General features: G+C 33.2%; 1 protein-coding gene across 2 annotated transcripts; it reads left to right on the forward strand.

Moving 5' to 3' along the window:
• Positions 1-10,842: 10,842 nt before the first annotated feature.
• Positions 10,843-21,315, forward strand: LOC114398002 (protein ANTHESIS POMOTING FACTOR 1). Of its 2 annotated transcripts, none has more exons than XM_028360105.1 (10): positions 10,843-11,537; positions 12,034-12,134; positions 12,874-12,983; positions 13,084-13,150; positions 13,660-13,759; positions 14,242-14,358; positions 14,439-14,576; positions 14,679-14,760; positions 17,819-17,868; positions 20,931-21,315. In XM_028360105.1, exons 1-10 carry the CDS (start codon positions 11,463-11,465, stop codon positions 21,093-21,095), a joined length of 1,005 nt encoding a protein of 334 aa, XP_028215906.1. In that variant the 5' UTR covers positions 10,843-11,462; the 3' UTR covers positions 21,096-21,315. The 2 variants fall into 2 exon arrangements, with proteins under 2 accessions (XP_028215906.1, XP_028215907.1); XM_028360106.1 differs by lacking the exon at positions 10,843-11,537 and adding an exon at positions 11,552-11,656.
• Positions 21,316-21,675: the final 360 nt, after the last annotated feature.

Consider the following 21,675-nt stretch of genomic DNA (forward strand, 5'->3'; position numbering starts at 1 on the left):
CTTTAAAATGGGTCTTATTAAGGCCCTATTCATGATGTAACATGCAGTATTGACAGCTTCAGCCCAAAAATACTTTGGAAGAGAAGTATCATTTAATAAAGTTTTTGCATTTTCCTCCAATGACCTATTTTTCCTCTCAACAACTCCATTTTGTTGAGGGGTTCTAGGTGCAGAAAAATTGTGTTCAATACCATGTTCATCACAGAATAATTCAAAATCTTTATTTTCAAATTCACCCCCATGATCACTTCTAATGGATGCAATCTTGAGATTTTTCTTGTTTTGTATGACTTTAGCAAGTTTTCTAAATGCTTGGAATGAATCACTTTTATGTGTAATAAATAATGTCCAAGTATATCAAGAGAAATCATCAACTATAACTAGAGCATAGTAACTTCCTCCAAAACTCATGGTTCTAGATGGACCAAATAAATCCATATGCAATAATTGTAAGGGTTGAGTGGTTGAAACAACATTTTTAGGTTTGAATGAGACTCTTGTTTGTTTGCCCTTTTGACATGCATCACATAATTTATCTTTTTCAAATTTCAACTTAGGCAAACCAACTACTAAATCTTTTGAAATTAATTTATTTAAGTGATCCATGTTTATGTGAGCAATTCTTTTATGCCATAACCATGGATCATCATCTTTGCTAAGAAAGCAATGATTGTTTTATAGTTTTATGCTTAAGTCTATCATGTAAACATTATTGACTCTATGTCCTACATGCTTTATATTAATGTCATGCTTATGTTCTATAAGACATTTTTGAGAATCAAATGATACTAGATAGCCTTTGTCGCATAATTGACTAACGCTAAGCAGGCTGTGCTTAAGGCCTTCAACAAGTAGAACATTTTCAATGGAGTTTGAAGAATTTGTACCTATTTTACCAACTCCAAGGATTCTACCTTTGTTGTTATCACCATATGTTACGTGCCCACTTTTCTTTGGAGACATATGTGTAAAATTTGATGCATCTCCAGTCATATGTTTTGAGCATCCGCTATCTATGTACCACTTCTTCCTCAAAGACACCTACATATCAAATTTTTGACTTAGGTACCCAAACTTTATTGGGTCCTTGCATGTTAGTATAAACTGAGGATCCTTTTGGGACCCATATCATTTTAATGTTGCAGTAATTTTTCTTGAAGTAGCAAGTTGATATGCCATGTCCTCTTCTTCCACAGTAAAAACAAGTTATATAATTACATTTTTGTGTGGAAGTAGAAAATTTTTTATAAAACTTTTGTTGTTTTTCAGATTTATACCCTAGTCCATTCTTTAATTTATTTTTCATATTTTTCACAACAACTACAAGGATCTAATAGTTTCTTATCAGAAATAGTGGAGATATTAACTTTTTCATTTGTTTTAGAAATTGAGACTTCATTTCTAAGATGATCTAATTCTTTGTTTAATTTTGAGATTTCATTTTCTAAATTTGAAATTGTTTTCTTTGAAGATGAAACTAATTTTGCAAGTTTAATTGATTCTTTATGCTGATAAGCAAATGCTTCTTGCAATTCATCAAAAGAAATAGATACGTTATTTGAAGATGTTACCTCTTCATCACTTTTGTAACTTTTAGCCATAAGGCAGAGATTTATCTCTTCATTTTCTGAATCTTCAGAAGATTCCATATCATTTTCATCCCATGTGATGTATGCTTTCTTCAATTTCTTTTCACTAAGATTTTTCTTTTCAGATTTCTCCATCTTTTTCTTGAAGATGGGACAATCAACCCTCAGATGTCCAGGTTGATTACATTCAAAGCATTTTAAAGTAGAGGATGAAGTTTCTGTCCTTCTTTTTGATTTAAAATTGGATCGCCTCTGATTTCCTCTTACTTTAAGAAACTTGTTGAATCTTTTTACAAAAAGACTTAGATCATCATCATCATCTGGATTATTTTCCTGATCACTTTCTTCTTGAATTGAGGATGATGCTTTAAGAGCAATTCCTTTCTTTTTCTTGTCATTTTCTTCATGTTGGTGTAATCTCAATAATTCCATCTTGTGTTCCTGCAACTTTCCAAATAAAGTGGCAAGAGACATGTTAGACAAATCTCTTGATTCAGTAATGGCCGTTACTTTGGGTTGCCATTCTCTACTTAAACATCTTAACACCTTGTTTATGAGATCCTCATTTTGAAATTCTTTACCTAAGGCTGCTAGATGATTTACTATATGTGTAAATCTCTTTTGCATGCTTTGAATATTTTCATTTGCATTCATTCAAAATAATTCATACTCATGAGTTAGTGCATTTATCCTAGATCTTTTAACATCTGTAGTTCCTTCATGTGTTAATCGAAGAGTGTCCCACATTTCCTTAGCACTCTTACAATTTGAAACCCTGAAATATTCATCCATTCCCAAGGCAGATGTTATTATGTTTTTGGCTTTTAAATTGTATTGTACTTGTTTTCTATCCTCTTCAGACCATCTATCTCTAGGTTTTTCTATAGTTATACTTTCACTTGATGAACTGCCATCTATTGTAATTCTTTCTACTGTGGTGGGTATATAAGGCCCTATTTCTATGGCTTCCCAAATATTTAGGTATATTGCCTCAATAAAAATTTGCATTCGGGTTTTCCAGTAATGGTAACCCTCTCCATTAAAGATTGGAGGTCTATTGATAGAATTCCCTTCTGGAAATAAGGAGTTTGCTGAGGCCATCTTTTTCTTGAAGCTTCTAAACTTTATACAAGAATGAAGCTCTGATACCACTTGTTAGACAAGTGGCCTCAGATATCTTAAGAAGGGGGGGTTGAATTAAGATATTCCAAACTACTTCCCCAATTAAAATCTATTTCACTTTCTTTTCAAGTTATAAATTCCCTTAACAATGAACTTATTAAATATTAATTCAAATAAAACAATTTGAATATGAATATAAAGCAATAATAAACAAAGGAGATTAAGGGAAGAGAAAGTGCAAACTCAGATTTATACTGGTTCGGCCACACCCTTGTGCCTACGTCCAGTCCCCAAGCAACCCGCTTGAGAGTTCCACTATCTTGTAAATTCCTTTTACAAGTTCTAAACACACAAGGACAATCCTTCCTTTGTGTTTAGAATTCCTTTACAACAAGAGACCCACGGTCTCTTAATCCCTTAGAGAATGAGAAGAAGAAGAAGAATGAATCTCTCTAGAAAGAGATAGATTTTACAGATTGAGCACTCAAATAATTCCTTAATGAATTGCAATTGAATTGGCCAAGGAATTCTTAAGGGGATAAAACGATTTTGCTTTTTGAGAGGATAAACACTTGTTGTTCTGAAAAACTCTGTCAAAATTGTGTCTCAAGTCACATATATATAGGCCTATGATAGCCATTTAATAACCACATAAAAGATGTGACTGTTGACAATATTTTCTGAAAAACTCTTCTGGTAATCGATTACAATAAGTGTGTAATCGATTACACTCTTTAAAATTTGAATTAAAACGTTCAGAAACTGCTGGTAATCGATTACCATATATGTGTAATCGATTACACAGTGCAAATTTTGAATTCAAATTTTAATAGCTGTTGTAAATCAGTTTTGGCCACTGGTAATCGATTACATCCTCTGGTAATCGATTACCAGAGAGTAAATTTGTTGAAAAAGACTTTTTTAACTTAAAATTCTTGGCCAAACCTTTTGTGATTTCAATTGGAATTCCCTTCCTATTTAATATCCTTTCTAAGACTCTATAGACTGTCTTGATCATCCATCTTGAATATCTCTAATTACTTTGTCTTGAGTAAATCTTTGAGAAGCATATGATTCATGTAATCCTTTGGCATCATCAAAACATTCAGCTTGATGCTTTGTCTACAAGGAGGACACATCATATGCCGGTACAGGATATGGCACTCTCACCAACCATGGATATGGCTCGACTCTAGCCAAGAATGCCAACTGAGGCCCGCGAGTCCCCCGAACTAACCAAAAATGCCCTTACCCGGGTTATCACCACTCAACATCATCCTAGGTTCCTTTAAACCATTCAAATTGTCCCCCAATGTAGCTATTGTGTGTCATCCACCCTCTCTTAATGAATCCTCACTCATCCTTCATGATGAGAAGCATCGATCCTCAAAAGATGTCATGTCGGTACATGTTTGTTAGGGTTTTATTGCATGTTAGATTGAACTTATAGGTCAAGTGTAACCCAATATAATCTAATCATGATGTAGTAATTGAATTATAGTCCAGGTTGTCTCCCAAAGGAATAAAGGAGGGACTTCATGTAATTATTTGACTAAGAACTAGGTTTTTTTTTTTGTATTTTTGTTTTATGGTTGTCACGAAATAAATAATAAAAAATAAATTGCAATAAAAATTAAATGACAATAAAATAATTAAGTAAAGATAAAAATACTAGACTTGGATGGTGATGTCAATCTTGATGAATGGATGTCTAGGTTTAGACTTGGAATTCACTCGATCCACTGTAACTTCACAATTCTCTACTCATCTTTCCTGGTTATCCCCAATTCACTAATGTATTCTACCCCAACTCCCGCATGGTCATACATTCTAAACTACTTATCTGATACCCAATCCCTTTGACATATCAACACAAGCAATCAACACTAATGGTCGAGAATTAGCGAGGCTTAACCAAGATTATTCTATGCATAAAGATAATCTCAATTAAGTACTTAATTCATGTTTGAGTCTCAAAAAGGCTCACCAAATCGCAAGCCAATTCTTGAATTCATCAATAAGATGTCCAAACAAATAAAAGAATTAAGTATGGAAACAAATAAAAAACTCAAGATGAAGTATTAAATTCATAGAATTAAAGTGAAACAAGGTTCATCATTTCCTCTCCTAGGTGGAAGGAATTGCACTCATAAAAATAATACAATGAAACCTAGAGTTTCTAATGGAATAATGGAGATGCTTAGTAGGTGGAAGTCTAAAATATAATTCCAAGAATAGCTCGGGACTTCCACATGTTACAATAAATGTCTATCCTTCTATTTATAGAATTATAGTGACCTGTTTTTGTTGAAAAACTATAAAAAATTCATTAAAAATAACTAAAACATAAAATTCTACCTAATACAAAGTAAAAACTGAATTTAAAGCTAATTTGATTCAAAACAAGGCCTAAAGTTAACTAAAATGCCAAATAAATGTCACAAGATACATTTGAAAATCCAGTAAATTTGACGTTTATCAATGTGAATAGATGTTAGAGACTGTTTCCCATTGAGTATAAGGTCATGCCCCCAACTCCCGACACAACTATCTCTACAAGTCTACTACAATCTTGCTAACTTGTTCGCCCGTTCCTTCCTTGTAATATGTGTCGATCCTCATGAAGCTTCCGATCACAAGTACCCTTCATTGTGCACAGACACACACACACAAACATATCAAGAGAGGAAGGAATTTAACCCTTTTCCCTCTCTAAGGTCACAATTAATATGGTCTTTCAAGTGGAATAGTCCAATTCACAAAACCACAAACCACCACATATCAAATTACTAAAACATCAAATGACATTCAAAGTAAATTTTGCCAAGGGTCAAACACCCCCGGACCCAATCCCAAAGCGTGACAGTTCATAATCAACATTATTGATAATATTACATTCATAACATGCAACATGTTTTACCAAGTGGTCACACTCACTTGGTCTTACAACATATAACATAGCAATTCCCATAATTTCACATTATAAAGTCTCAATCAAAGTAAACAATATGTTCTACAATTCACATCATTTATTCCATACAATTCCTACACATTTAAGACCCATTCTTATTTTGGAATTATACATCATTGTCCATTTTAACATCTATTTTCTTGTTGGCGTAGAAATCCATTTAGGACAAACCACATATGCATCTCAAAGTTTTCAAATGCAAGGGTCTCGATTTTAGACTCAAAATTTCCTAAAATCAATCCCATTTGGCCCTAATATCAAATTACCTTGCACCTAGTAATAAAATTTCACAAAACTTGTTTTCTAATTTCCAAGAGTGTTAGAAATCCTTTTTATGCAAACTTTATATTAAATCCTATGTTTTCAAACACAATTAATTCATTTACATGATCAAAATATACAGAAACCAAGTCCATAGGTGTAGTCTGTGCAAAACAAAGTAGATTTTTATCGAAAAGAGCAAAACTTTAAATTGTGATTCCAAGAGCTATACTAACTCAAATGGAATGTGTTTTATGTCTAACCCTAGGTTTTTGGACCTAGTGGGTTCAATTTAGAGGTCCATAACCACATATTCTTGTAACAACTTCAAAATTTTCAAAAATAGAGGAATATGCATACATAACTTGCCTTAACATTTTATTTCCAAATGCTATACAACTTCAAATGAGGCATATCATATATGTTTTCCTAGATATTTGGTGTCAAGGAACTTGTTTTTGAACCCAAAATCACAAATACAACACACATCAAAGAAGGGTCATTGTACAGAATTCGAATTTCACATATTCACACCCAAAAAGTTGAACATAAATGAAGATCTACTCCTCAAAAACAAAACATAGGTTCTAAGTGATCAAGTACTCCTCCCTTATCTCTTGGTTAACACAAAGAAGGAAAAAAAAATATTTCTAACCACTCTTAATGACTTCTAAGTTGATCCTAGAGTGGTTAATTCATTTATTAATTTCCTCAATTAGGCCCAACTTAAAAAAATTGAGTGAGTGAGAAATTAATTCTCTTCTCTCCTTATTAATAAAACTAATGTTTTTTTATGCCTAGACATGTCAACACCTTAAACTTTCATTAATTAGTCTAAATCTCTCATTTTAGCCTAAAAAATATTTGTTTACAAAACTACCATTAATGAGGAATTCCCTTACTTTAACTTTCTAAACTGCAGTTGACTTTTGTTGATGAAGGTTTGACCAAGGGTTTTCTACATCTAAACCACTTTTTCCTAAATTTAGTACTTAAAATCTAGGTCACTTGACTATCCTATGACGGTCATATCTCTTATATAAATTAGCTAATGCTACTATACTACATATCAAAACAAACAAAAGCTATTTTTACTTTGAACTTCCCAATCTAGAAAATTGGGATGTTCAACTTCTATCTTTGATTCATATTTACTAAATTGAGCAATTGACCACAACTATCCATTTTTTTTATTTAAACCCTTAATTACTTAGGTTTACAAAATTAATTGTTTTGGAACACAACTGCTCATTTAGGTTTGATATCTAGACTTTTAGTCTATTGTTACTACTACATAGGGTACCCTTGCTCTTGTGCAAACATATTTTTATGCATCAAGTTTCTAGCGTCGTGGCGAGGGACTAGTCACACAGTTCCTGGATAATTGGTTTTGTGTAAATTGAGCACTTTTTTTCTTAATTTTTTTATTTCTTTTTATTGTCAATTTTTTTCTAAAAAAGTTGTTTATTTTTAATTTTTTTTTTACTTTCATTTACTAGTTGCGTTTTAATCCTTCTTCCTGTGTTGATAGCATATGCTAACTAGATCTCAAAAGTAAGGACTCTTGAACGAACTTGAGATGTTCATAGTTCTTGTCCCATAAAATTGTTTGCTTTGAAACTATAGGCTAGGCCTTATCCAAGTGTGGGGAAGGAAGACCCTTTGAAAGATAAAACTATTCTAAAAGACCCTGGAAGGGATATGAGGGGTAAGAGAAAAAGAGATGACACCATAATTCAAACTCCTAGCTATAGGGTAGGTGATGAAGCTGAAGGATTAATGCAATACTGGAACATCACCTATTCGAGGGTGATTAATTTACTTCCCTTTCATCTGTCAGGGACGGGTCATTAAACAAGCGCTTCTCAGGATTAATGCAATAATGGAACATCACCTATTCTAGTCTTTTATTTTCCTACTCTATTTTAGTACATTATCTATTTTTAGTACATTTTTCCTTTTCATGCATTTTTCATTTTTAATTTGGATGCATTAAGAACACTACACTATATAAGTGTGGGGAGGGGTACACTATGCTTCCCTAACTTTGAGTTATTGTGATGTGACATTTTGCATCATTTTGATTCATTGTGATGTTATTTGTGAATTCCCTTAGTTGTGAAATTTTGTTTTCAAAAACCCCAACAAAAAAATAGATTTTCTTTACAGAGGAACATTTGCATAATATGTGTATTTGGTCAATGAATTTTTCTTGACAGAGGAACATTAGCATAATATATATGTGTTTTTCTTTGAGCTTAGCCAAAAATATGTGAGTTTTGGTCAAATAATTCTTTCAGTGTGTACAAATTAATTCATTCAAAGACATTATTCTATTTTTTGTACTGAAATGCATATTCTTGGATGACTTTTGACTTTTTTGAAATGTTGAGGCTTGTGTAGGCATTTTTTTTAAAATCAAAATATTGATACATCTTCCCCTAGTTGCCCAATTTGAGCTTTATTGAATATTCTTTGCCATCCAGTTTTGTATTTTTTTAGTATATATTTTTTGTGACTTAAAGGACAAGGGAATGGATAATGATGTTACATGTTGTGCATATGTGACAGCTCAATAAATCTCAACTTCTTCTCCCACAAATAAAGAAAGAAGGGTGTTGGATTTCCCCTGCAGTTACTTTTTGATCCACTTTTTCTTTATACAAATATGTTCAAGGGAAATCCAGTTTGCTGGAAAGTACACCGGATCTTCAAGTATTTAAAATTAAAGCAGATGAATCCGAGTATCAAACTCAGGGAACTAGTCTTAGATAGGGTTAAATTAAAAAATAAGGCACTATTGAAAGAAACATTGATAATTGATGATTTGGAACAGAATTAAACTAATTCTAGGCTAAAAACAGTAAAAATGCAAGTAAGTAAAATTGACAGCGGTAGGTAAAGATGTTGGGTCTTTCTAACAGACCAGCTGATGTATAAAAAGATGTTTCTCTAATCAATCATGTTTTTGTGTTCTATGCTGTAGCCTAAATTACTAAACCTCGATCCCTAGTTAGACTGAATCAATCCAATCTTCGTCCTCAGATCCCTCTTTTTAATTTATTTTACGAAAAATGGAATGTTATAATAAATGAGAGGCATTAGGGCCATGTCCTTTAAAGGACACGTTCACAACCAAACATGTCCTTTAAAGGACACATTCACAGAAAAGACTTGGGGCCCAACATCATGAATGGTAAAACTAAACTCATAGTCCTTCTTTTTTAAGGCCCAAACACCCCTTGCATGCCCATTGCTTCTTAGATCGAAGCAATTTCACACCCTAACCATTCCCAAAACCTAGTGGTATTGGAGAATTACGTATGAACTTCAAAGAGGAAAAGCAAGCTAGGTTTCCACTTCTTCATCATTTCCTTCATGTGTAGTTTATTTTCCTTACCCGCTACACCACACACATTCCAAGCAAGAATATTTAGATTTTTAAAAATCATCATAAACCTTATAAGGTAAATCATCCCCCCAACTCCTTCATAAGTGTGTTAGGTTAAGTATTTCCTCAATTATGGCATCCACTTGGGGCTTAACATTTACGTACATTCTCCCTCCAACCATACTCAAACACACCCCATCCATCAAGCCCACATTCATCTAAGGCCCAAGCATACTTCCCCTAGGGTTAGGGAGCTCTTTATTAAAGAGAAGACTTCCTGAACTAACTACCCCAACAACAATATTTGATGTAGACCTAGTTGGACACCACTCATTATTTGTCGTGTCCCCATCATATGCACTCACAATCATACCGTTAGGATCTTGGACCATGTTATCCTTTGAGGGCAACTAAACAACTTTGTTCATTATATTCTTGGGCACTTTAATATCTTTGGCTTCCTTTTATGCCGATATCTTTTTTTTATTATCTTTTCTAAAACGTTTGGTTGTGGGTCCCCTTGATCAAAACCCACTTGGATCTACGTATTTCCCCCTCATAACTAACTCCCTTATTTTTGTCCTCATCATTCCCTCATTACCATCCATATTACTAAATTGATTTCGTGTACCTAAATCTCCTTTAGAGCCCGATACTCCTCATTTTCCTTCAATGATATCATATCTCCTAAATTTTGGTCCCTTTCGTTCTTTGTTCACCATTAACCAATAGTCTCATTCAAAATATGAGGAGAATTTGTGCAATAATGTACTAGTCTTGAAAATTAGTACTACATATCCAATTAGCTTTATAATAATAATAATAATAATAATAATAATAATAATAATAATAGAATAATAAATAAATAACCCAAAGGGTTGGTGCAATAATGCAAGTCTTTTACTGCATTCACATGAGAGAACGATCTATCTAACAGGAAAACTCATGTTCAATTTTCACTATGTGTAAAATTTTTCTTCAATTAATGACAAACATGCAGTGCAAATGAATTAATTTTTGATTCAATGAGTTATGAAACACCATGGTATCTAACTCAAGACATAATAATAATAATAATAATAATAATAATTATTATTATTATTATTATTATTATTATTATTATGGGTTACAGACTCCTAGGTTGATTTTTATATGAACCCATGTTATTCTTGAAATCAATATTATTAAATCTTGAAATATTAGGTAACTAATTGAACCAATTCATTAATAATTAATCCAATCTCCCTCTCTTTATATATATATAACATAATTTAATCATTCAATCCATTACTACAAAGTTTAATATTTATCAAATTCAAACAATGCACCAAATCAAAGCAAATTGAAATTAAATGATAGATCTTCAATTATATATTAATTGTTAAATAGAATCTTGTTTTAGAAGATTGTTAAATAAAATCTTAATAGACCAGTGTGTAAATTCTCCAACCCTAAATTTTCAATAACCTTGAGCTTGAGACATTGCAACCGCTCATAGCAACCTCACTCTCATCTGTTTCCTATCTGCAAGGTGCAAGGTAAACGCAGATTCAAACTCAGCAACCTCACTCTCATGTGTCGCAGAAGCCTTGCACTACGGAGGCTTTGTCAACGATGCAGGTCAGCGACAACAGTGTGGAACGAGGAGGGAAAGAAGCCGTTTGGGTGCGAGGCTGGCCTCGAGATTGAGAAAGGTGTTGCTAGGTTTTGTCGAGGCCGTGTTTGAGTCTTTGGGAAAGAACTCAGGGAAGAGGGAAATGAGGGAAAATCATCATTTATCAAAATGACAAAACGCAGCGTTCCACAAAAATAGCGTTGTTTTGCGATTTTTTTTAATAAAAAAAGTGTGCAACTAGACCGGTCATCGATTTTGTCCAAAACCGGCTGGTTCACATCGGGCCAAACCGGATCATATGCATTTCGAATCCGATAGCTCCCCCGTACCGTCCGGTTCCTGACCGAACTAGCCCGATCGGCCGGGCCGGATCGGTTTTCACAACACACCTAATAAATAGCCGAATATCCCAACCTGCCCCACTACTACTTAGTAAAAGTAAAACAACAGTGAAAAAGCGACGACGGATTCTTCTGCTTTGTTTCCACTCTCTTGCTACTTTGCTCCGCCAACATGACGGCGTCGCTCACGGAGCTTGACGACGATTTGGTTCGAAGCATGGCCATAGGAGCCGTTTTCTCCGACTTCGTAACCCTTCTTTTCCCTTTCAATTTGATTCTCTTCACTTTTTATTTCAGTGCCCTCTCTCACACATTTGAACAGTTTTAGGCGTTTCTTGTTGTGAAGGAAAAAAAAAATTCTGTTAGGTTTGTCCATTAATCTACTAGCGAACCTTTTTGTTCAAATATCTATCTTTTCGATCACTTCTCGTTCTGAATGCAGCGTTACTGGCAGAGAAGATTTTGTTTAAACTTATTGATGTTATTCTTTTTGAGCAAATTATTGAGATTATTAATCTTTTAATTTTAGAAAAGATTATGTTATTTTTCATTATTTTAAAGTGTAAGCGATTTTGAAATTGGAATATTGCCAAGTCAAATATTGTTGAGGAACAATCACTTCGTCCCTTTAAATCTGTTTCTTCTAATTTGGTTATGCCTTTGATCTTGTTCTTGGCATTGAAATGGTAGCTTCATTGCAATTGTGTCTTTTCTGTAGGGTTTACTGATCTTTGCATTTTCAGGGTGGGATGATACATTCGATTGATTTCCATCGAAAGGATGATTTACTTGTCACAGCTAGTGAGGATGATTCGGTGCGACTTTATGACATTGCTAATGCTAAGTGAGTTTACTTTTATGAGAAAGAAGCAAATCTCTGCTCTAAAACAAAACATACAAGTAAATACCAACAAAAGTCAAATACAAGTTTCCTAGATTATAGGAATCACCAATCACCATCTTCTAAATCCAAGTGGCCTTCTTTAAAATTTTCACTATTATTACATCTGTAGATGTCATCTTTGGAAATTGAAATCCCAAAAAATGTCCCCCAAAAAAGCCCTAATTTCTTTGTTCATTGGTCTTTTTTCGAATCAACACATAATGCCACTGTGGCCACTACATTAAACCGCTTTGCTATGGCAACCCCTGTAGTGGGCAGTCGCCTCTCCGCACTGACACGCCACTACTGCAGAGCCTATTTAAAACCCTAATATAAACAAGCTACATACAAATTTCAAAATAGCTGCTAACGAACTATAGTGTTTTTGGGTCTGGCTGCTATGCCCCAGTGTCCCACTACTTGGGATTTAAAAATTAAAATATGCTACTAACTCAACTTACAAACTCTGAATACTAAACACTCATTTCAGTTTTTAAGTTTGTTTCATTATTTATATCCAGAAAAGAAATTTGCTTTATTGCAGAAGCTTAAATTGCTAATGTAATAAATTTTTGCCCACCATTAATTCTACCAATTAAGTCTTCTTTTTCCCTCGGGAAAATAATTTGTCTAATAAATGATAAAGTTTTTATGATTTACTTACTGCTTAATACATGAATAACTTTACCCTCAATTCCAGGTTATTGAAGAGCACTTATCATAAGAAACATGGTACTGATCGTATATGTTTTACTCATCATCCAAGCTCTGTTATATGCTCTTCAAAGTACACTTTGGAGTCTACTGGAGGTTGACTTCTTTATATGACAATTTTATTTTACAGCTAATCAGTGGTTACTGGCTACATATTATGATTGCAATTATTCACTTCTTATTCCTTGTGTGCCAGAATCATTGCGGTATTTATCAATGTATGATAATCGCTGCTTACGATACTTCAAAGGGCATAAACAGAGGTTAGATTTGGATGCATTTTTTTCATATATGAATTTTTTTCCCTGCGGAAGGAAAACTAGGTGCTTTTTCCTAGTTGCTATTTGCCTTAGGCAAAAAATAATTCTTATTTCTTATTGTTGTATCATTTCCTTTTTGTTTTGGGACATCTGTGGCCTCTGATTGTAGGACTGAGATCACAATCTACAAGTAATCGTTACTGTATAAGTTCACTTGGTGGGAAGTATTTCTGGCTGCTAAGATTATTATTGTTTTTTACCCTACATAAAAGTGAAATAGAAATAGTCTTATTTTCAATTTTTGGTGGATAGTTATTTTATTTTATTTGTTTAATCTTTTTAACTTTCCTGTTTATAACTTCTGCTCTATGTTAAATTGATGTATGAATGTAAAGCTTTCCTCAGCCTCACCTTTTCTTGAACCCTATTAGGTCAATGATTCTGAGTATGTCAGTTCCTTTGTTATACATGATCGTATTGCTGATTTTTTTTTTATATGTCTTGCTTTGCAGAGTTGTTTCTCTCTGCATGTCTCCAATCAATGATAGCTTCATGTCTGGTTCTCTAGACCACAGTGTTAGGATATGGGATCTTCGGGTAAATGCTTGCCAGGTTGGTAGTTTTCATTTTTTTCATTTCTTTGGAGGGGGGGGGGGGGATTTAATGTAGTTTATGTGACTTTTGAAGGTAAAAAAAAAGAAGTATAGATGCTTAGTTATATTGGTGAAGATACTATATAGTACTGTGTAGTACAAGAATTACAAAGTAAATATATATACAAGACAGGCGACTTTTTCCACACTTTTCAAAACTCACTCACTTAACATGATAACAATTTGTTATAGTTGAGCTCAAGGTTTAAAGCTGTGGAAGGCATCACATGATGCTGGCGGCCATTGCTAACTGCATTAGGCTGTGATTGCAAAATTGAATTGATCATAGTTGGCCTTCAACAACCACAATGCAACCATGACTGCAATCGCAATTAAAATTTAAAATCCATGGTCAAGCTTCAAAAGATTAATATTTGCAGTGCATCAAGGAAAAATTATAGGAGAAACAATTATGATTTTGCTCACTGATATAGTTTTCAGGGCATCTTACATCTACGTGGTAGACCCGCTGTTGCGTATGACCAACAAGGCCTGGTCTTTGCTGTAGCAATGGAAGGGGGAGCTATTAAATTATTTGATTCTCGTTCTTATGACAAGGTTTGTATTTGTAACCTTTCTCTAGCCTTTGCTATGCTTTTCATAACTTCACAACACTGACATTGCCCATATTGGTGTAGGGTCCCTTTGACACCTTTCTAGTTGGTGGTGACACAGCCGAAGTTTGTGATATCAAATTCAGTAATGACGGCAAATCAATGCTTCTGACTACTACTAATAACAATATTTATGTTCTTGATGCATATGGAGGAGAGAAGGTAAATTTCTTTGATAATTGAATCCTTTGCATTACATTTTCCATATGCAGTAATGTATTTGTTCAAAATATGCGGAAATTGATAGTTTTCTAACTTGTGCAGCGTTGTGGATTTAGTTTGGAACCATCTCCTGGTACCCCAATAGAGGCTACATTTACCCCAGATGGGAAGTACATGGTGGCAGGTATGACGTTTCATCTCTTTACAATTTAGCCTTTTAAAACTTTTATTTTCAATGCATCTTGCTTCCTGGTTATATTTACCAGCTGATATGCACAAAAACTGTTACCCTTCTAATTTCTCCTATTATTATTACCATGAAGCTTTAGAGGTGGTTAGTGTAATTTACTCTAATTTTTCTGTATAAATTAGGATAATTATCAATTCACCATTTTTTATATATATTGTATGAATATAAAGTTGTGTACCATACTCAAAATTCTCAATGTAATGATTTTAAATTTAAACTAGGAATTGTCTTCATAACAACCGTATCCTTGGCAAAATCAAATCATAATTCATGTAGTCAATAACAGCATTATTGTCAGCTCTTATCTGAGCTAATAAATGCAAAAGAACCTTATCAACCTATAACATATAAATAACTGAGTCCAAAACTAATTATCCTCCTATTCATCAATCATCAGGATTAATGTCATTATAATGATTACAATCTTTGTCATTTCATAAATATCTTAGCCTTATTGTCAGCTTTTCTGAGCTAATATATATATATGAGGAGGGATCCATTTACTCCAAGAGTAATTCTTTTAGAGTTACTTCTCATCCTCATCATTCATTTTCTTGAGATCTAATGGTTAAGATTAGTTACTTATTTCAACCATTAGATCTTAAAAAAATGGATGATGAGGATGAAGAGCAACTCTAAGTGGATCCCCTCCCTATACACACACACACTCACTGTTACGTGCAGCGGAAATGGTAGCTGGTTTCGAGGTTACCAGTGCCTCCAGAACAAGAGGAAGAGAAGAGATAGAGCTTGGAATTCGAGGACCAAGCTGCCTCCTAAGAGCCGAGAGAGAGAAAAGGAAATTCTGGGATTTCTTCTTGCATTCTGGAAGCGCAAATTACATACATATATAGCAGCTATAGAGGGGACAAGGACCCCACAACCAAAACGGAAAAGATATACGAAATCAGAAAATATCCTAGCGGCAAATATTCCTTTATTCCTAAGCATCTTCTAGAAGACACGATACTAGCATATTGGTTGCGCTTCTCCTTACTTACGGTGCATGCTTGCATGAGACCTTGCTGTCTTGCATTTTGGGCCTTGCTGTCTGCAGTCCCAGATTGCTATCCGTAACACTCACACACACACATACATATAAGTGAAGCTATTATTCAATCATTTGGGAACAATGAAGGCAAATATAAGAATCCTCTAAAGTCCAAATCCACCTAATGTTAGTATTTTCGAAAACTTATGTATATTTACTTTTATTATTGTTCTGGATAGTTGAAATATGTACAATATTTATTACTTCTAACCTCCTTCGATAATTTGTCTAATCATTTGATATATTTTCCTTTTCTTTTTTAACCTTTTTCAATGTGAGGACGGATGTTTCAAATCAGGTGTCTACATGTCTCACCATTTCCCTTTTGTTAAGAAAGTACTTCTACAAACTCAAGATACTTAAAATCTGGAATGTCTATAGATGAAGGCAACAAGAGATATTACCCTTTGAACTGTTCTCATTAGAGGGAACTTTCTTCTCTCTGAACATCAATTGTATGCAGTGGGGTTGCACTAAGAGCTCAACATAAATGTGGTTTTTTTCTTCTAGTAATTTACTAGACAAAAACATAGTTGCTTCCTTTGTCCAGTATAACTTTCACAATCTTTTCTTCCCCATCTCATCCACAATGGAGTCTATGCAACTAAGTATTTTCTTTCTAGTTTACACAATGTCTAATGCATAAATAGATTTAATCATCGTTGTCCTTAATAAAAAGTTCATCAAGAAGTTAAGGATCTCTATTTTCTACCCAACCATGCATTAAACATGATAGAGCTTTCAAATCTTCCCCACTACTACTTTTGATACTTGTAACACTGTAACTTGTGCTGTATAATATAAAATAAGGTAAAAAATTTACATTCCGTATCAAAATATTAAAGTAATAAAGGGAAGGATTATTGAAGTCTGAAATGGGAGGTGTGGACTAAAATTGAGTATTTAATAGAATTGAAATACATGAAATTGAAACAAAACAAGGCAATCACATGAAAAAAAAGACATTGTTTGAATAAAAAATAGAGATAAGTAAGAGAAACCTAGAAACAAAATTGAAATAGAAGACAAACAGAGAACTGGGAGAAGTATGAGAAACAGTGTCAGACATACAAAATTGAAACTGAAATAATATTACAATAAAATTGAAATAACTGGGGGTGGCTGTGCTTCCTGAAGTAAGAGAGGGCTCAATGTATGATGTCATATTTTGCAACTGACAGTGTAGGTTGCGCGGGAGACAAGTAGAAAAACAGTGATTGTGCATTGTCTTAGAGTTTGAGCAAATGTGTATAATTATATAAAGATGGTCAAATTTCTTAAACAGGGTTTTGGGATTTATATGCATAATCTAAAACCCAAAAAAATATTATTGTCTCCCCTAAAGAAAAGGCCCTTGAAATGTCTGAGAAAGCATAGACTGCTGTCATTTGCCATGGTGTTATGTTGGTTTTGGCCATGAACAGCTCAATCGTGAAAACCACAAAGCCATTGATGGTGAAATATATTTACAGTTACACCCAAATCTGCTCCACCATAACTTGTTTGACAATACTGATTTTGAATGTTGTGTTTCCCCTATTTGCCTTTAACACTTTCTGCCATGTGGCATAGCTGATTTTGGTCTTTCCACCATGGGCTATAATATGCTATTGATAAGAGAAATTACCAATTGGATAATTATACTCAGGCAGATGACTGGCCAAGCTGTAGGACTTGTTAGACCTGAAACTGAGAAAATGACATTTTATTTTCAAGCTTCATTTCCTTTCTGTAATTGCTTATTGTATTTGCTGAGTTCAAGAGTACTGTCCACAATGAAATGAGGTCTGTAGTATATCATACATGGTTCTTCAAATGAAATTATATTCTCTGAGTATAGATACATTAGATTGTGGATGCTAGTTACTTTTATTCTACCATTAACATTTTCCGTAAGCTACGTGTAATGAGTATAAAATTTTCTTAATTTTGATGTCTAAGGATCTGGAAGCGGAACCATGCAAGTTTGGAGTATTGAGACCAAAAATGAGGTATTCTCTATTTTCTACTATAATATGATTCTGCTATTTTTTTTAAAAAAATTCTAATAGGATACTTTAAGATGAGGCAAATGTTTAAACCAGCATCTGTAGTTCATAGATGTGGACATGTTTATTGATGTATTACTGGAATAATTCAAGCTCTGCAATTTCTCCTATTACTTTAGTCTGTTGTTAAACCAACAGTGTTTTAGGACCAGCTTGATGCATGACTTCATTCTAGATAGTGATAAAATATGCATGTATAAATTTAAAACAGGTAAAAATATACATAAAATACCCCTTATACTTCAGTTTCTGTGTAATCTACCTTCAGAATTTCCAAATTGGTAAAAACCTGCTTACTAGATGGGCAAATAAAATCATTTGAACTTGATGTGTGAGTGTGAAAGACTTCCTCTGCTCATGAAACATCTACTCTATTTACTGAAAATTGTCAGTGTGTACTTTCTGTAATCAGAAATGTGTTTAAATGACAAAAAAAATGAGTTTGCTAAATGACCAAATATAATCTGATAGTTTAAGCTGGGTTTTAAAAGAACAAAGAGAAAAAATGGAAGTAGCAAAAATGAGTATGTTTAGATGGATGTGTGATCACATAAGAAAAGACAAAATGCAAATGATTGTATACGAGGTGATATTGGTGTGATACTCTATCATGGAAAATATGACAAAAAATAAGTTAAGGTGGTTTGAACACATGCAAAAAAGGCCATCAGAGGTATCAATGAAGAGTAGATTGCATTGTTTTTAATCCTGTGGAAAAGGGTAGAGGGAGACTAAGGACATTGGAGGAAATTATTAAAAGGGATACCCCTGAGAATTTGGTTTTTAATGGAGTTTAATCATTAATGGATTATGTGATTCATGTAGTTGATCTCACTTATTTGGCTATTATTGTTGTCTTACTTTTGGTTATCACTTGACTTACCATAAACTAGTGGTTTCAAGTGAAGTACATGGGACATTTTGTTAGCACAGTGAATATCTAATGAATGGAGTGATTTGCTGCACATTTAGTAAGGTTCTAAGGATGGTTTTGACCATTTTGTAAAATATGCTGAATATATTGCAGAAGACATGTATGATTTAGCAGTAGAAAACAAAGAAATTAAAAATTACGCGAAAAAAAATAATAAGATTTAGAAAACTATTTTAAAAACATCAGAATTAGCAGTGGATCACTGAAGATAGATATGAGTTGGGCAGGATAACAACATGTTGCCATCTTTGGTTAATTATTGCAGGCTTGCAGTAGTTAAATTTTAATACTGTTAAGTTAGATTATCAGCCTTTTTATTAACTTTGTAGTTATGGTGCTGCTATTAAAGAGTAGCAGGGCAGTTTATATTAGATGCCCGCTGCAATTCGCTACCCACTTTGTGGTGCTTTCTACCATTGCCATGGCGGATGTGGATTTCTTTTTAATTAAGAGTTTCAAATAGGGTTTTTAAAACCTTTCTTGCACTTCTGCATGTTATCTTCTCCTACTCGTTCCTGTGCTGATTGCCACTCATCCAATCTTCTCACTCCAGTCACCATTGGCCAGGGATTCCGATTCCAGCTCCCATCATCTGAGTTTAATCATTTCTTTCCTTTTTTTTTCCTTGTTTTTTCATCTCTTTTTCATTTGTTCTTTTTCCCTTCACATTCTCATCATCTCTTCTCTATTTTTCATTCCCCCCTCCCCCTTCTCCGTTTTATTTTTATTCAATTTTTGTCACCATCTATACTGTTTTTCTTGATTTTTTCTTCTTTTTCTTTTATTCAATTTTTTCACCATCTTGTTTTTTCCTCCTTTTCTTGTTTTCTTCTGTTCTTTTAATTCAGTTTTTATCATTTTTTCCCTTTTTCTGTTTTTCTCGTTTTCTTGATTCTTTTTTCTTCTCTTTCTCACTTCTAGGACATTTTTAGGTTATATTTATCTTTTTTTTTAGAGCTGTTATGAGATTTCCATGTGTATTATTTCATGGAATATATTTTTAATTTTTTTATATTTGTTTTATTAGTTTATATTATTTATTATTCTTTTGAATTTTTCTACATGTTATATATTCTTTTTAATTCATATTGTGGATTTTTGGCTTTTCGCCATGGACTGCCATCCGCAATTTATAATTTTTTGGTTGTATATGAATTGTTGTGCTTGTGAATTTATGTCCCGAATCCTTATACATTCAAAACGTATATTCCCTTTAATCTTTTTTATAAGATCCATTTAACTAATTTATAAGAATTAAGAATTAAGGATAACATTAAATATGTTTAATATTTATATTTTTTGGGATATACTATCTTTTTAGTCCTTAAACTTTTAAAAAAATTTTTGTTTTTAATCCCTAAATTTATTTTATCTGCTTGTAGTCCTTAACTTTTGTTTTTTTTACTTTTAATCCCTTGAGAGGACTAAAAGTAAGGATAGAAAAAAGTTAAAAAACTAAAAAGTTAAGGGACTAAATATAAAAGAAAATTAGGGACTAAAAACATAAATTTTAAAAAGTGTAGGGACTAAAAAGTTAATTTATCTTTTTTTTTTTCTTTCAAAATTACTCTTAATATTAATGAAACGAATAAAAACATTAATGGATACTGATCTAATTGTTTGTCAATATAACCTTTCACTGCCATGATTTTTATTAAGAGTATTTCTGTAAAAAATAATTCTTATAAAAAGGATCAAACACCACTTTTTACTTTTAACTTGGGTAGAGGATCCGGAGGGAGCATAAATAATATGGCATGAGCATAAAGACATGAATAAAACTTTGAAACCGTAGATGATGGCTGCTGAAAAAGGTTTTATGTATTTATTTATTGATATATATTTTAGGCTTAAAGATGGTTTTGGTCACGGAAAATATGATGGTTTTTAGTTTTAATTATATAAAAAATGCTGTTTTAATCTCTACATTTAACAAAAATATGGTGTCACTCGTCAAGAATTAAAAGTACCTAACTTATAATTTGAAGACCTAAAAATAAATAAAATTTTAATAAAAGATTAAAACAAAAAAGCCATATTTTATATGAGCCTCTGGTTTTCATCTCTGCAGGTGGCATGTTGGACCAGCCATATTGGTGTGCCTTCGTGCTTGAAGTGGGCCCCTCGCAGGGCCATGTTCGCTGCTGCTTCAAGTGTTCTCACATTTTGGATACCCAATAATGATTCAAAGCTGGAAACCCAGTATGGTGGCACAGATGCTGAAGCTGGACCTTAACCCTAACCACTTCTCCATTATAACTGAATATGCTGTTCCTCTCCCAGCCCATCTACAATTTTGTTTTGTTGTTGTATCAAGAAACTAACTAACGCGTTGTGAATTTGGTAAGCTATACATAGTTTTGATACATTTCATGAAAATTTTGATGATGCTCCAAGGATGTTGTCAATTGTAAATCCCATCACCAAATGCAATTTATTTTAAAGTTTTAGCTACATTGAGAATGTTCTTTATTGGTTAGACAATATTTTTCCCCGCTAGTAATACTAGGGTCTTACACATGTTAAAGACGTTTTAACAAGCTCACGTCCACATTTTGTCAGATAGTGTCGCTTTTTTACTAACGGGAGAGTTAAACAAATTTTAAACTATTTTAACCCACACAGCGGAGGTATCTTGCGTCAAAGGCCTTTTTGAGTTTTGACTATGGGTTTCTTTCCAGAAGGATTTCTAGGAATAATTAAAAATGAAATGAATTTTTCATAAGAAAATTTTCATATTTTTACTTATTGTAAAAGCTCTTGTATAATAATTTCTCTAAAAGATGAAAAAAAAAAAATTAGAACTTAGTTTGTGC

The sequence above is a fragment of the Glycine soja genome, chromosome 19, assembly GCF_004193775.1.
Source record: "Glycine soja cultivar W05 chromosome 19, ASM419377v2, whole genome shotgun sequence".
NCBI classification, from domain to species: Eukaryota; Viridiplantae; Streptophyta; class Magnoliopsida; order Fabales; family Fabaceae; genus Glycine; species Glycine soja.